The sequence below is a fragment of the Dreissena polymorpha genome, chromosome 12, assembly GCF_020536995.1.
Source record: "Dreissena polymorpha isolate Duluth1 chromosome 12, UMN_Dpol_1.0, whole genome shotgun sequence".
NCBI lineage: Eukaryota > Metazoa > Mollusca > Bivalvia > Myida > Dreissenidae > Dreissena > Dreissena polymorpha.
The window spans coordinates 42064664-42079879 of NC_068366.1; the positions used below are offsets into that span (position 1 = coordinate 42064664).

At 37.2% G+C, this 15216-nt stretch overlaps 1 protein-coding gene across 6 annotated transcripts in view; it reads left to right on the plus strand.

Annotated features, from left to right (window-relative positions):
- LOC127853022 (uncharacterized) overlaps positions 1-15216 on the plus strand; it is a 70223-nt gene that overhangs the window by 13094 nt on the left and 41913 nt on the right. For 2 of the 6 annotated variants that reach the window (XM_052387141.1, XM_052387143.1), the window contains exon 2: positions 14587-14712. The exons of 1 other annotated variant lie outside the window; for it this stretch is intronic. In XM_052387141.1, the coding sequence (XP_052243101.1) occupies positions 14682-14712 (31 nt within the window). In that variant the 5' untranslated portion in view covers positions 14587-14681. Of the gene's footprint in view, positions 1-8491; positions 8594-13816; positions 13956-14586; positions 14713-15216 lie in introns of those variants that run through there. 3 more of the 6 variants (XM_052387142.1, XM_052387140.1, XM_052387144.1) reach the window with 3 other exon arrangements.

The window sequence follows — 15216 nt, forward strand, 5'->3', positions numbered from 1 at the left end:
CAAGTGCCTAATTCCAAGCAGGCTGGAGCTGATGGTCCTTTATTTATTACAAGTGACTAATTCCAAGCAGGCTGGAGCTGATGGGCCTTTATTTATTACAAGTGACTAATTCCAACCAGGCTGGAGAATATGGTCCTTTATTAATGGCAAGAAACTAATTTCTAGCCGGCTGGAGAAGATGGTCCTTTATTTATTACACGTGACTAATTTCAAGCAGGCTGGAGGAGATGGTCCTTTAATTATTACAAGTGACTTATTTCAGGCAGGCTGGAGCTGATGGTACTTTATTTATTACAAGTGGCTAATTCAAAGCAGGCTGGAGAAGAAGGTCCTTTATTTATAACAAGTGACTTATTCCAAGCAGCCTGGAGAAGATGGTCCTTTATTTATTACAAGTGACTAATTCCAAGCAGGTTCGAGCTGAAAGTCCTTTGTTTATAACAAGTGACTAATTCCAAGCAGGCTGGAGAAGATGGTCCATTATTTATTACAAGTGACTAATTCCAAGCAGGCTGGAGAAGAAGGTCCTTTTTTAATTACAAGTGACTAATTCCACGCAGGCTGGAGAAGATGGTCCTTTATTTATTACAAGTGAATAATTCCAAGCAGATTGGAGAAGATGGTCCTTTATAAATTACAGGTGACTAATTCCAAGCAGGCTGGAGAAGATGGTCCTTTATTTATGGTAAGTGCCTAATACCAAGCAGGCTGGAGAAGATGGTCCTTTATTTATTACAAGTAACTCATTCCAGTCAGGATGGAAATGATGTTCCTTTATTTATTACAAGTGATTAATTCCAAGCAGGCTGGAGAAGATGGTCCTTTATGTATTACAAGTGACTTATCCCAAGCAGGCTGGAGAAGATGGTCCTTTATTTATTACAAGTGATTAATTCCAATCAGGCTTCAGCTGATGGTCCTTTATTTATTACAAGTGACTAATTCCAAGCAGGCTGGAGAAGAAGCTCCTTTATTTATTTCAAATTACTAATGTTAAGCAAGCTGGAGAAGATGGTTCTTTATTTATTACAAGTGACTAATTCCAATTAGGCTGGAGCTGATGGTCCTTTATGTATTACAAGTGACTAATTCCAAGCAGGCTGGAGCTGATGGTCCTTTATTTATTACAAGTGACTTATTCCAAGCAGGCTGAAGAAGATGGTCCTTTATTTATAACAAGTGGCTAATTCCAAGCAGGCTGGAGCTGATGGTCCTTTATTTATTACAAGTGACTAATGCCAAGCAGGCTGGAGCTGATGGCCCTTTATTTCTTACAAGTGACTAATGCCAAGCAGGCTGGAGCTGATGTTCCTTTATTTATTACAAGTGACTTATTCCAAGCAGGCTGGAGAAGATGTTGCTTTATATATGGCAAGTGACTTATTCCAAGCAGGCTGGAGAAGATGGTCCTTTATTTATGGCAAGTGACTCATTCCAAGCAGGCTGGAGAAGATTGTCCTTTATTTATTACATGTGACTTATTCCAAGCAAACTGGAGCTAATGGCCCTTTATTTATTACAAGTGAATAATTCCAAGCAGGCTGGAGAAGATGGTCCTTTATTTATTACAAGTGGATAATTCCAAGCAGACTGGAGCTGAAAGTCACGTGTAAGGACTAATTCCAAGCAGGCTGGAGCTGATGGTCCTTTATTTATTACAAGTGACTAATTCCAAGCAGACTGGAGCTGATGTTTCTTTATTTATTACAAGTGACTTATTCCAAGCAGGCTGAAGAAGATGGTCCTTTTTTATGGCAAGTGCCTAATTCCAAGCAGGCTGGAGCTGATGGTCCTTTATTTATTACAATTGGCTAATTCCAAACAGGCTGGAGAAGACGGTACTTTATGTATTACAAGTCACTAATTCCAAGCAGGCTGGAGAAGATGGTCCTTTATTTTTTTACAAGTGGCTAATTCCAAGCAGGCTGGAGCTGATGGTCCTTTATTTATTACAAGTGGCTAATTCCAAGCAGGCTGGGGAAGCTGGTCCTTTATGTATTTCACGTGACTAATTCCAAGCAGGCTGGAGAAGATGGTCCTTTATTTATTACAAGTGACTAATTCCAAGCAGGCTGGAGAAGATGGTCCTTTATTTATTACAAGTGACTAATTCCAAGCAGGCTGGTGCTGATGATCCTTTATGTATTACAAGTGACTAATTCCAAGCAGGTTGGAGCTGATGGTCCTTTCTGTATTACAAGTGACAAATTCCAAGCAGGCTGGAGAAGATGGTCCTTTATTTGTTACATGTGGCTAATTCCAAGCAGGCTGGGGAAGATGGTCCTTTATGTATTACAAGTGCCTAATTCCAAGCAGGCTGGAGAAGAAATTCCTTTATTTATTACAAGTGACTTATTCCAAGCAGGCTGGGGAAGAAGATCCCTTATTTATAACAAGTGATTAATTCCAAGCAGGCTGGAGAAGATGGTCTTTTATTTATTACAAGTGGCTAATTCCAAGCAGGCTGGAGAAGATGTTGCTTTATTTATGGCAAGTGAGTAATTCCAAGCAGGCTGGAAAAGATGGTCCTTTATATATGGCAAGTGAGTAATTCCAAGCAGGCTGGAGAAGATGGTCCTTTATTTACTACAAGTTACTTATTCCAAGTAGGCTGGAGCTGAAGGTCCTTTATTTATGGTAAGTGACTAATTACAAGCAGGCTGGAGAAGATGGTCCTTTATTTATTACAAGTAACTCATTCCAATCAGGATGGAACTGAAGGTCCTTTATTTATTACAAGTGATTAATTCCACGCATGCTGGAGAAGATGGTCCTTTATGTATTACAAGTGACTAATTCCAAGCAGGCTGGAGAAGATGGTCCTTTATTTATTACAAGTGATTAATTTCAAGCAGGCTTCAGCTGATGGTCCTTTATTTATTACAAGTGACTAATTACAAGCAGGCTGGAGAAGAAGCTCATTTATTTATTTCAAATTACTTATTTTAAGCAAGCTGGAGAAGATGGTTCTTTATTTATTACAAGTGACCAATTCTAATTAGGCTGGAGCTGATGGTATTTTATGTATTACAAGTGACTAATTCCAAGCAGGCTGGAGCTGATGGTCCTTTATTTATTACAAGTGACTAATTCCAAGAAGGCTGGAGGTGATGTTCCTTTATTTATTACAAGTGACTTATTCCAAACAGGCTGAAGAAGATGGTCCTTTATTAATGGCAAATGACTAATTCGAAGCAGGCTGGAGAAAATGGTCTTTTATATATGGTGAGTGCCTACTTCCAAGCAGGCTGGAGCTGATTGGCCTTTATTTATTACAAAAGACTGATTTCAAGCAGGCTGGAGATGATGGTCCTAAATTTATTACAAGTGACTAATTTCAAGCAGGCTGGCGAAGATGGTCCTTTATTTATGGTAAGTGACTAATTCCAAGCAGGCTGGAGAAGATGGTCCTATATTTATTACAAGTTACTAATTCAAAGCAGGCTGGAGAAGATGGTCCTTTATTTATTACAAGTGAATAATTGCAAGCAGACTGGAGCTGATGGTCCTTTATTTATTACAAGTGGCTAATTCCAAGCAGGCTGGAGAAGAAGGTCCTTTATTTATTACAAGTGGCTAATTCCAAGCAGGCTGGAGAAGATGGTCCTTTATTTATAACTAGTGACTAATTCCAAGCAGGCTGGAGAAGATGGTCCTTTATTTATTACAAGTGACTAATTCCAAGCAGACTGGAGAATGGTCCTTTATTTATTACAAGTGACTAATGCCAAGTGCGCTGGAGAAGATGGTCCTTTAAGTATTACAATGACTAATTCCAAGCGGGCTGGAGAAGATGGTCCTTTATTTATTACAAGTGACTAAATCCAAGCAGACTGGAGCTGATGGTCATTTATTTATTACAAGTGGCTAATTCCAAGCAGGCTGGAGAAGAAGGTCCTTTATTTATAACAAGTAACTAATTCCAAGCAGGCTGGAGAAGATGGTCCTTTATTCATTACAAGTGACTAATTCCAAGCAGGTTGGAGATGATGGTCCTTAATTTATTACAAGTGACTAATTCCAAGCAGGCTGGAGAAGATGGTCCTTAATTTATTACAAGTGACTTATTCCAAGCCAGCTGGAGAAGAAGGTCCTTTATTTATTACAAGTATTAATTCCAAGCAGGCTGGAGAAGATGGTCCTTTATTTTTTTCCAAGTGACTAATTCCAAGAAGATTGGAGAAGATGGTCCTTTATTAATTACAGGTGACTAATTCCAAGCTGGCTTGAGAAGATGGTCCTTTATTTATTGCAAGTGACTAAGTCCAAGCATGCTGGAGAAGATGGTCCTTCATGTATTACAAGTGACTAATTCCAAGCAGGCTGGAGCTGATGGTCCTTTATTTATTACAAGTGACTAATTCCAAGCAGGCTGCAGAAGATGGTCCTTTATGTATTACAAGTGACTAATTCCAAGCAGGCTGTAGAAGATGGTCGTTTATTTATTACAAGTGACTTATTCCAAGTAGATTGGAGAAGATTGTCCTTTATTTATTACAAGTGACTAATTTCAAGCAGGCTGGAGAAGAAGGTCCTTTATTTATTACAAGTGACTAATTCCAAGCAGGCTGGAGCTGATGGTCCTTTATTTATGGCAAGTGCCTAATTCCAAGCAGGCTGGAGAAGATGGTCGTTTATTAATACAAGTGACTGATTCCAAGTAGATTGGAAAAGATTGTCCTTTATTTATTACAAGTGCCTCATTCCAAGCAGGCATGAGAAGATGGTCCTTTATTTATTACAAGAAACTAATTCCAAGCAGACTGGAGAATGGTCCTTTATTTAACACAAGTGACTTATTCCAAGTGCGCTGGAGAAGATGGTCCTTTATGTATTACAAGTTACTAATTCCAAGCAGGCTGGAGAAGATGGTCCTTTATTTATTACAAGTGACTAATTCCAAGCAGACTGGAGCTGATGGTCCTTTATTTATTACAAGTGGCTAATTCCAAGCAGACTAGAGGAGAAGGTCCTTTATTTATTACAAGTGACTAATTCTAAGCAGGCTGGAGAAGATGGTCCTTTATTTATTACAAGTGACTAATTCCAAGCAGGTTTGAGAAGATGGTCCTTTATTTATTACAAGTGACTATTTCCAAGCAGACTGGAGAAGAAGGTCCTTTATTTATTACAAGTGACTAATTCCAAGCAGGTTTGAGATGATGGTCCTTAATTTATTACAACTAGTGACTAATTCCAAGCAGGCTGGAGAAGATGGTCCTTAATTTATTACAAGTGACTTATTCCAAGCCAGCTGGAGAAGAAGGACCTTTATTTATTACAAGTATTAATTCCAAGCAGGCTGGAGAAGATGGTTCTTTATTTTTTACACGTGACTAATTCTAAGAAGATTGGAGAAGATGGTCCTTTATTAATTACAGGTGACTAATTCCAAGCTGGCTTGAGAAGATGGTCCTTTATTTATTGCAAGTGACTAAGTCCAAGCATGCTGGAGAAGATTGTCCTTTATGTATTACAAGTGACTAATTCCAAGCAGGCTGGAGCTGATGGTCCTTTATTTATTACAAGTGACTAATTCAAAGCAGGCTGCAGAAGATGGTCCTTTATGTATTACAAGTGACTAATTCCAAGCAGGCTGGAGAAGAAGGTCCTTTATTTATTACAAGTGACTAATTCCAAGCAGGCTGGAGAAGATGGTCTTTTATTTATTACAAGTGACTTATTCCAAGCAGGCTGGAGAAGATGGTCCTTTATTTATTACAAGTGACTAATTCCAAGCAGGCTGGAGCTGATGGTCCTTTATTTATGGCAAGTGCCTTATTCCACACAGGCTGGAGAAGATGGTCGTTTATTAATACAAGTGACTAATTCCAAGTAGATTGGAAAAGATTGTCCTTTATTTATTACAAGTGCCTAATTCCAAGCAGGCTGTAGAAGATGGTCCTTTATTTATTACAAGTAACTTATTCCAAGCAGACTGGAAAATGGTCCTTTATTTAACACAAGTGACTTATTCCAAGTGCGCTGGAGAAGATGGTCCTTTATGTATTCCAAGTGACTAATTCCAAGCAGGCTGGAGAAGATGGTCCTTTATGTATTACAAGTGAGTAATTCCAAGCAGGCTGGAGAAGATGGTCCTTTATTTATTACAAGTGACTAATTCCAAGCAGACTGGAGCTGATGGTCCTTTATTTATTACAAGTGGCTGATTCCAAGCAGGCTAGAGGAGAAGGTCCTTTATTTATTACAAGTGACTAATTCCAAGCAGGCTGGAGAAGATGGTCCTTTATTTATTACAAGTGACTAATTTCAAGCAGGTTTGAGAAGATGGTCCTTTACTTATTACAAGTGACTATTTCCAAGCAGGCTGGAGAAGAAGGTCCTTTATTTATTACAAGTGACTAATTCCAAGCAGGCTGGAGAAGATGGTCCTTTATTTATTACAAGTGACTAATTCCAAGCAGATTGGAGAAGATGTCCTTTATTAATAACAGGTGATTTATTCCAAGCTGGCTTGAGAAGAAGGTCCTTTATTTGTTAAAAGTGACTAATTTAAAACAGGCTGGAGAAGATGGTCATTTATTTATTACAAGTGACCTATTCAAAGCAGGCTGGAGCTGATGGTCCATTACAAGTGACTAATTCCAAGAAGGCTGGAGCTGATGGTCCTTTATTTATGGCAAGTGCCTAATTCCAAGCAGGCTGGAGAAGATGGTCATTTATTTATTACAAGAGACTAATTCTAAGCAGGCTGGAGAAGATAGTCCTTTATTTATTACAAGTGACTAATTCCAAGCAGGCTGGAGAAAAAGGTCCTTTATTTATTACAAGTGGCTAATTCCACGCAGGCTGGAGCTGATGGTCATTTGTGAACTACAAGTGACTAATTCCAAGCAGGCTGGAGAAGATGGTCCTTTATTTATGGCAAGTGCCTAATTCCAAGCAGGCTGGAAAAGATGGTCCTTTATTTATGGCAAGTGCTTAATTCCAAGCAGGCTGGAGAAGATGGTCATTTATTTGTGGCAAGTGCCTAATTCTAAGCAGGCTGGAGAAGATGGTCCTTTATTTATTACAAGTGACTAATTCCAAGCAGGCTGGAGATGATGGTCCTTTATTTATTACAAGTGACTAATTCCAAGCAGGCTGGAGAAGATGGTCGTTTATTTATTACAAGTGACTAATTCCAAGCAGGCTGGAGAAGATGGTCCTTTATTTATGGCAAGTGACTAATTCCAAGCAGGCTGGAGAAGATGGTCCTTTATTTATTACAAGTGACTAATTCCAAGCAGACTGGAGAATGGTCCTTTATTTATTACAAGTGACTAATGCCAAGTGCGCTGGAGAAGATGGTCCTTTAAGTATTACAATTACTAATTCCAAGCGGGCTGGAGAAGATGGTCCTTTATTTATTACAAGTGACTAATTCCAAACAGGCTGGAGAAGATGGTCCTTTATTAATTACAAGAGACTAATTCCAAGCTGGCTGGTGAAGATGGTCCTTTATTTATTACAAGTGACTAATTCCAAGCAGACTGGAGAATGGTCCTTTATTTATTATAAGTGACTGATTCCAAGTGGGCCGGAGAAGATGGTTCTTTATGTATTACAAGTGACTAATTCCAATCGGGCTGGAGAAGATGGTCCTTTATTTATTACAAGTGACTAATTCCAAGCAGGCTGGAGAAGATGGTCCTTTATTTATTACAAGTGACTAATTCCAAGCAGGTTGGAGAAGATGGTCCTTTATTTATGGCAAGTGCCTAATTCCAAGCAGGCTGGAGAAGGTGGTCCTTTATTTATTACAAGTGACTAATTCCAAGCAGGCTGGAGAAGATGGCCCTTTATTTATTTCAAGTAACTAATTCCAAGCAGGCTGGAGAAGATGGTACGTTATTTATTACAAGTGACTGATTCCAAGCAGGCTGGAGAAGATGGCCCTTATTTATGGCAAGTGACTAATTCCAAGCGGGCTGGAGAAGATGGTCTTTTATATATTACAAGTGACTAATTTCCTGCAGGCTTGAGGAGATGGCCCTTTATTTATTACAAGTGACTAATTCCAAGCAGGCTGGAGAAGATGGTCCTTTATTTATGGCAAGTTATAAACCACACTATTTAAATTTAAATTTCCAAATTTGATTTAATTAAAAGCGCATCGTGAATTTTCTTAAGATTTGTACACAATGTGTTAAATCGGCTACGTGTTTGAAATGATCTGCACAAAATTCTGCAAATTTTCTCATCAACATAAGACACAAATATAATTATTTTAGGAAAAGATAACTATTTTTGCAATTAAAGATTTCAAAATTGAATTGCATTGAGTTGAATTGCATTTCAACTACAGATATAGGACTGTGAGAACTGCGTGTTTTAAAAATGAAAATAATACCAAATTACTTCAAAGTGCGATTTCCGTAAAAAAAATCACTGTTCCTTTTAACAATATAGTGCTTATAAAAAAATTCAAAATCAGGCATTATCAAGTTTCGTTTCTAAAATAGACGACTGTGTGTATGTATTGGAAACAGAAACTGAAACCATTTTAATACTCTTTCGTTATTAAAAGCAACGTGTTTCCGTTTGCGTGTGCTAGTTTGATGCAACACTCCATCATTTAATATACGAGCAGGTACGTCCGAGTTTATTATATATATGAATTCTTATAATTTTCATTCCTCGATGTTCACTCTTCTCAGGTTGAGATTAATATAGAGCAATATATAGTATAGTAAAAGCCAGTTTTGAACTAGACAATTCAATTCTTTTTATTTCGTATTGTCTCTAATTTTCCTTCAGTAATTGTCACCATAGGAATACCCTATCTGTTCTTTCGAACCTATTGTTCCAGTCCAAATATGCAGCGATATAACTTTTTATTATTTGTCAGGGCTTTGATTATAATTGCATGAATATATATGAACAAATAATGGTTGAAATTCGTTATTGTTTTTGCGGAAGCCAAACTGATTGCATATAAATGTTGCGTTTGTCGGACCATTGGACAAGATTATTTCCAAGTAATTAGGTGTTCATGTGAGAGAATATATTTAAAAAAAGGTAATAACACGATAATTGTTTGCTGCCTGCGCACCGCCCTTGAATATTAAGACTATAATACGTTCAACCCACTCTTCTGAATTTACACCCACATTAAAATGTTATAAAATTGCTACAAAAAGGCGATATGATCTCGTATAATTTTTTTTCAATATTTCGGATATAAATACGTCGTAACCAGGATTTTAAAACATATAACATATATATTTTATAAAATACCACATTTAATTCAATATTATTAATTGGTGTTATATATTTGCACAGAGGTTAAGTATGCAATGTTCGTGCGTTAGCATCAGTTGTTTGACTCCCTACAGGACATACAAATGATTGTTTATGTCATCAATCGCCATGTGTGACTGGGCTGAAGTATTTTGTTGAAATGTGTTGATTTATTTTTTTATAAAAAAGAGTTCGAATTCGTTTTAGCTGGCAGGCGTGCATTTCTGATCGCCTTCCTCAGACAAGGCACGTTTGTTATGTGTGCGTTTCAATTTATTATAACAGTGCTTTTATTGATGAATTCCCTGCTTGCTTCGATCAGCGTTCGCATTACTTCATGTACTGTTTGCATAAATTATTTGCGATCAGTCAAGCATGCCTTGTTAAACCTGCAAGTACTATAACTGCTGTTTTGTTTACCTGTGTGAATATTTCGATAAGATTGGATAACCGAATATTTTAACGTCAATTCTATTGTTATGCTTTTATGTCGGTTTCGCATAAAATATTTTATTTTTATAGTTATAATCATGTTTAAATGCGTGTATTGCTATTCTTAAATGCAAATGGGGGGAGTGTGGTGAATTTTGTAATATTAAGTCACTATATCTATAGGACTTTACACACTTTTAAACAAAAGGCATAAGGCCTAACCAGATCATTCATAAATCTATTTTATTATTTGAATCATAGTAAAGTTTTATTTTATATTACATGCGCCGCAAACGGAATGGGCATAACATAGGATAACACAAAGATACATTTACAGAAAACCATTAAAGGCATTGTGTGTGTGTATCAGAGTTTATTTACAGGTCCTACTGGCCTGTTCACGAGGTCTTTGTAGCCCGACCTGTAACATTAAAGGCATTGATCTCGATCGCTCGTTTAAGTAGATCTTGGAAGTAAGGTCGACGTCACAATGATCAACAACCAATGGAAATTAACTTCCTCTTCCTTGTCCGTTAATGTTTCTGCACGACCAAACATGCCATGGTTTGAACCGTTCATTGTTAAGTAGCTTTATATATAAAAACTGATTGACTAAGCTAATTTTAAATAAATACGTACGCTGAGATTTAGTTTTTGTTTACAGCCACGCATTTATTAACTCCTCGTGTTTCTTGTATTTCGTTGTAAAGAAACAAAGACTAGATGCAATATTTTTAAATTTTCGAAGAAATTAATCTTATATAGTGCTCCATATACAGTTTTATACCAAAGAGTACTGTTGTTAACACTTGGAGCTTTTTCTCAAATAGTATTGTATTAGGGTTGGATAACATGCTCAGATCGAAAGCGTATTTATAAATAATATTTTCTGATCTTCATTTTAAAAGCGGGCATAACTTAAAGTGTATTTTCAACCCAATCATAATCATAGTAAAGTTTATGACTTAGAAAGCAATTATCACGAAAAATAATATATTAAGTAATAGACTAAAAAACAAACCATATATGTTTTCCAAAATACCTTTGAAAATAGTCAATGCTGAGCTCTACCGCCTCAATAATTTTCTGAAGGAAACTAGTAATTCTTTGATGCAATTTCTATGCACTCATTGCACAATTTTTAAAGACACTTACCCCAGGACAAATCTCTCCGGGAGATTTGAATACCGTACATCGAGTTTAAAGACTAAATCACTGTTCCACATTAAGTTCATCCTGTCGAAAGCTTTTGCAGATCTATTGGTACATTTAAATTAAAAGAATTATTCGACAGACATCTAGCGATGATCTAAAAGATTAAGACACTTAAACCTGACTGAAGAATGAAAAGTAAAATAGTTTCGGTAACAAACTGTTCATGTTGCAATATATCTAAATACAGTACTCGAAGCGTTTGAAAACTTATTAAATTGGCTGTCTTTAGTTAATTTACGCTTAAATAAACGTCTATTTGCCGGAAATTTCATGTCTTATATTGAAAAGTTTTAAGATATTTCCATTCCAAAAGTGAGAATTTGGAAAAATTATTGATTTAAACCTATATTTTCGAAAGTCAAAGTTACCTTATTGTGATATAAGCTTTGCTTGAAACTCACCAAAGCACATGGCTCATGGTAAGCTTTTGGGATACATTAAGCCCATTCGCCTTACGGTTCGTCCGCGTGCCCTAGAAACCGGTCGTTAACTTTTTTTGCACACGATATCTCTTTTTAATGCTCGGCAATATTTTACGAAATTCAAGATGAATATTCATCGGGCGGTCCTCTATGAAAACTGTTTAAATCGATCGTTCCGTTTATAGTTAGGTCACGGGTGTGTGTGTGTGTGGGGGGGGGGGGGGGGGGGGGTTAGATTTTTTAAATGGAAACTTTAAAAAATATTCTCCTTCTAAACTGGAAGTACAATAGGGTTAATAAGTTAAGTATAGAACATCGCATGGTGGTCCTCTACAAATTTGTTAAAATTATGACACTTAAGGCAAAATTACCAATTCTACGGGGAGACCGATTTGACATACATCTAAATTTATATAGAGACTTTTTTTTTCAATCTCATTGTTTAAAACCGCATGACTTCTATATTTGCATAATTGGGTATCATCAAAACGTCTCCCATGTGTGAAGTTGGCACTGACATCGACAACCGACATTCGAATATTGAGCTGGGGCGAATGTTGTGCCACCTCTGACATCGGCATTCGGCAAAATTCCCGAATATCGAGCTGGGACGAGTGTCGAGCCAGCTCTAACATCGACATTCGGCAAAAGTCCTGAATATTCGTCCCAGCTCGATATTCGGGACTTTTGCCGAATTTTTATGTTAGAGCTGGTTCGACATTCGCCGCAGCTCGATATTCGGGACTAGTACCGAATGTCGATGTCAGAGCTGTCTCGACATTTGCTCCAGCTCGTTATTCGGTTATTACTAGTGCCGAATGTCGATGTCAGAGGTGGCACAACATTCGCCCCAGCTCGATATTCGGGACGTTTGCCAAATGTTAATATCAGAGCTGGCTTGACATTCGTCCCAGCTCGATATTCGGGACTTTTGCCGAATGTCGATGTCAGAGCTGAATTGACATTCGCCCCAGGTCGATATTCGGGACTTTTGCCGAATCCCGTTGTCAGAGCTGGCTCGACATTCGCCCAAGCTCGATATTCGGGACTTTTGCCGAATGTCGATATCAGAACTGGCTTGACATTTGTCCCAGCTCGATATTGGGGACTCTTGCCGATTGTCGATGTCAGAGCTGGATCGATATTCGCCTCAGGTCGATATTCGGGACTTTTGCCGAATCTCGATGTCAGAGCTGACTCGACATTCGCTCCAGCTCGATATTCGAATGTCGATGTCAGTGCCAACTTCACGCACTTGTAAAATACTACAAAATTAACCGCAACGAAAAGCATACAACCTTATGAGCACAATAAAATTAATTTCACAAAACTTGACTTTCGAGTTCAATGAAAACAATAATAATTTTCACATCTTAAGGTTGTCGGTGTAATCAAATACCATTTGAGTGATGAGAGACCTGTTTGTTAAGATCGGTTTACAGAATACCCAATGTCTTTCCATTTAATGTGTCATCGCATTTCCGGCAATCCATCCCTTCTATTGCCCTGTTCTATTCATAGAAGTCAGAACCGGATTACGTACCGTGGAGGACCATATGCAGTTAAACTTTAAAGGCCCACGGCCCAGGCCCCTATTTAACTTAGTATCTTATAGAACGCAAGTTCCCAGTCGATTTCACTCGTTCGTATTAGCCTTATAGTGAAAGGACATTGACTGTGACTATTTCCTATAATATGTATTAAATGTCATTATAATATAAATAATCAATTACGACATTATAATTATAGGCTAAGCAAGTAAGTAAAATAAATCTTCATCCACGGCCTTTTGTGGACCCTTACCGTCGCGGGACCCATATGCTATTGCTTATTCTGCCTTGTAGATTATCTGCCAGAAGTTAACAAACATGGGGCTCTTGTCAGCGCATTGCATAGGCGTTTGGTTGCTTTTCCAAAGCGAGTACATAAGATTACATTGTATGTTTGCACCCTTAAACTAACATAGATATGAACGAGGAATGTTATATAACATAAATGAGACGCGTTCTGAGAAAACTGGGCTTAATGCATGTGCGTAAAGTGTCATCCCTGATTAGCCTGTGCAGTCCGCACAGGCTAATCAGGGACGACACTTTTCGCCTAAATTGGATTTTTGCTAAGAAGATACTTCATTTAAACAAAAAATGTCATGAAAAGAAAAGTGTCGTCCCTGATTAGCCTGTGCGGACTGCACAGGCTAATCTGGGATGACACTTTAAGCACATGCATTAAGCCCAGTTTTAACAGAACAAGGCTCAACTCAATACTCGTTATAAATGCCATCAATCCTATTACTTATTTTATTGAAATATATAACGAACACATTTACGCAGATGGCGACAACTTAATTAGTTTATTTTTTGCAGCAACAACATGCAGGAAAAAAGTAAAACGATTGCCTTAATGCTATACTACTAACATCTTTGACCAAGTCTATTTTGCATGTGTTTGGACCTGTAATAAAACTGAACATTATATACGGTTGATTGCATATATCACTTTCACTTTCGATTTCAAATACCAAGTAATTGCATACTTGCAATGTAAAGTGACTTTAACAAAATTATGCTTGTACATAACGTATCATATTTTAAAACAATACTGGAAAGTTGATCTAATACAAGGTAAGACTTTGCGCTCAACGTACGTAACTTATTCATTTATTTTTGGATTCAAAATGTAATGTTTACATTATACAGTTGCGCAGCGGTTTAAAATATATTAAACATAACGATTCGTGACACCTTATTATTATTTAATCTTCTAATACACTTAGAGTTACACTGTAATCGTTTATTTGTTAAATTAGCAGGAAAGCAAACTTTGATATGATTAGAAATTCGTAATTCGAAATGAAAACTATGTTTAACCTATAGTAATCTCTGTCTTAACATTGTTTCTAAATATATTTAACCCGGCTTTACATGAAGTACACGAATGGTTGGGTATATACACGAACGGGAACCATTATTCTGGGTATTTGATAAAAGAAAAATATATAAAACTAAAATAAACAATCATTTATTATTTGGGAAATCAGCACTGAGGCATGCGGCCACAAGTTTAAATCATACCAGTTTAATGTGACCATATGGGACACTAAGATATTATGCAAATGTTTCATTTTACTGAAATATCTTTATTGATTTTAGTACATCATGCACACGCATGAAAACTTAATGAAAAAAACTCAAATTGAAAAGCAATATTATGATAATGTTCGTCCAGTGGAAAGATATATGACATCTATTCTGTCCCGTTACGTGGTTTTCAGTCGGACTGAGCAACAACGTACTGAGAAATTTTAAGTGCAAATGCTGTGCAGCCTGGAGATAATGGGATCATTCTCCGGACCAGGGCACGTCAAAAATGTTGCAGGATTATCTGTGGGACTATAATGGTGAGTTCATAAGTATCAATAGTCCAACTCCCAGCGAAATATCCGCAGGGGCGGATTCAGGATTTTTGGTGGGGTGGGGCGTAAACCTGGATATTTTATCGCAGTTTTAAAGTGATATTATGGGCATGTTTCACTGTTGAATTGAGCTGAAAAGAATTAACAGGTCAAAAGAGTTAGTTAAAATGTTGTTAATGACCAATTATCTGCATCTCACCTTGCTACCAGTTGTTTTTAAAAATATATTTTATATTCGATATCTTACGTGACCCACCCAGTCCCGTAAGGCGAAATGATCCTTAAAACAAAATTGTGCCATTGTGTCGTGTGAACGAATCTGCACTTAAACTAAATTTAGGTTCACATCGTATATGCATGACCAGTTGTCAAACGAAAGTACGGTTGTTATTCAAATGCATTATTTTTCTCTTTCCGGGATATTGTTTTAGTATGTTGATGCTGCATTAACAAATATACGTGTATATGAAGTGAAAACACCAAAAATAA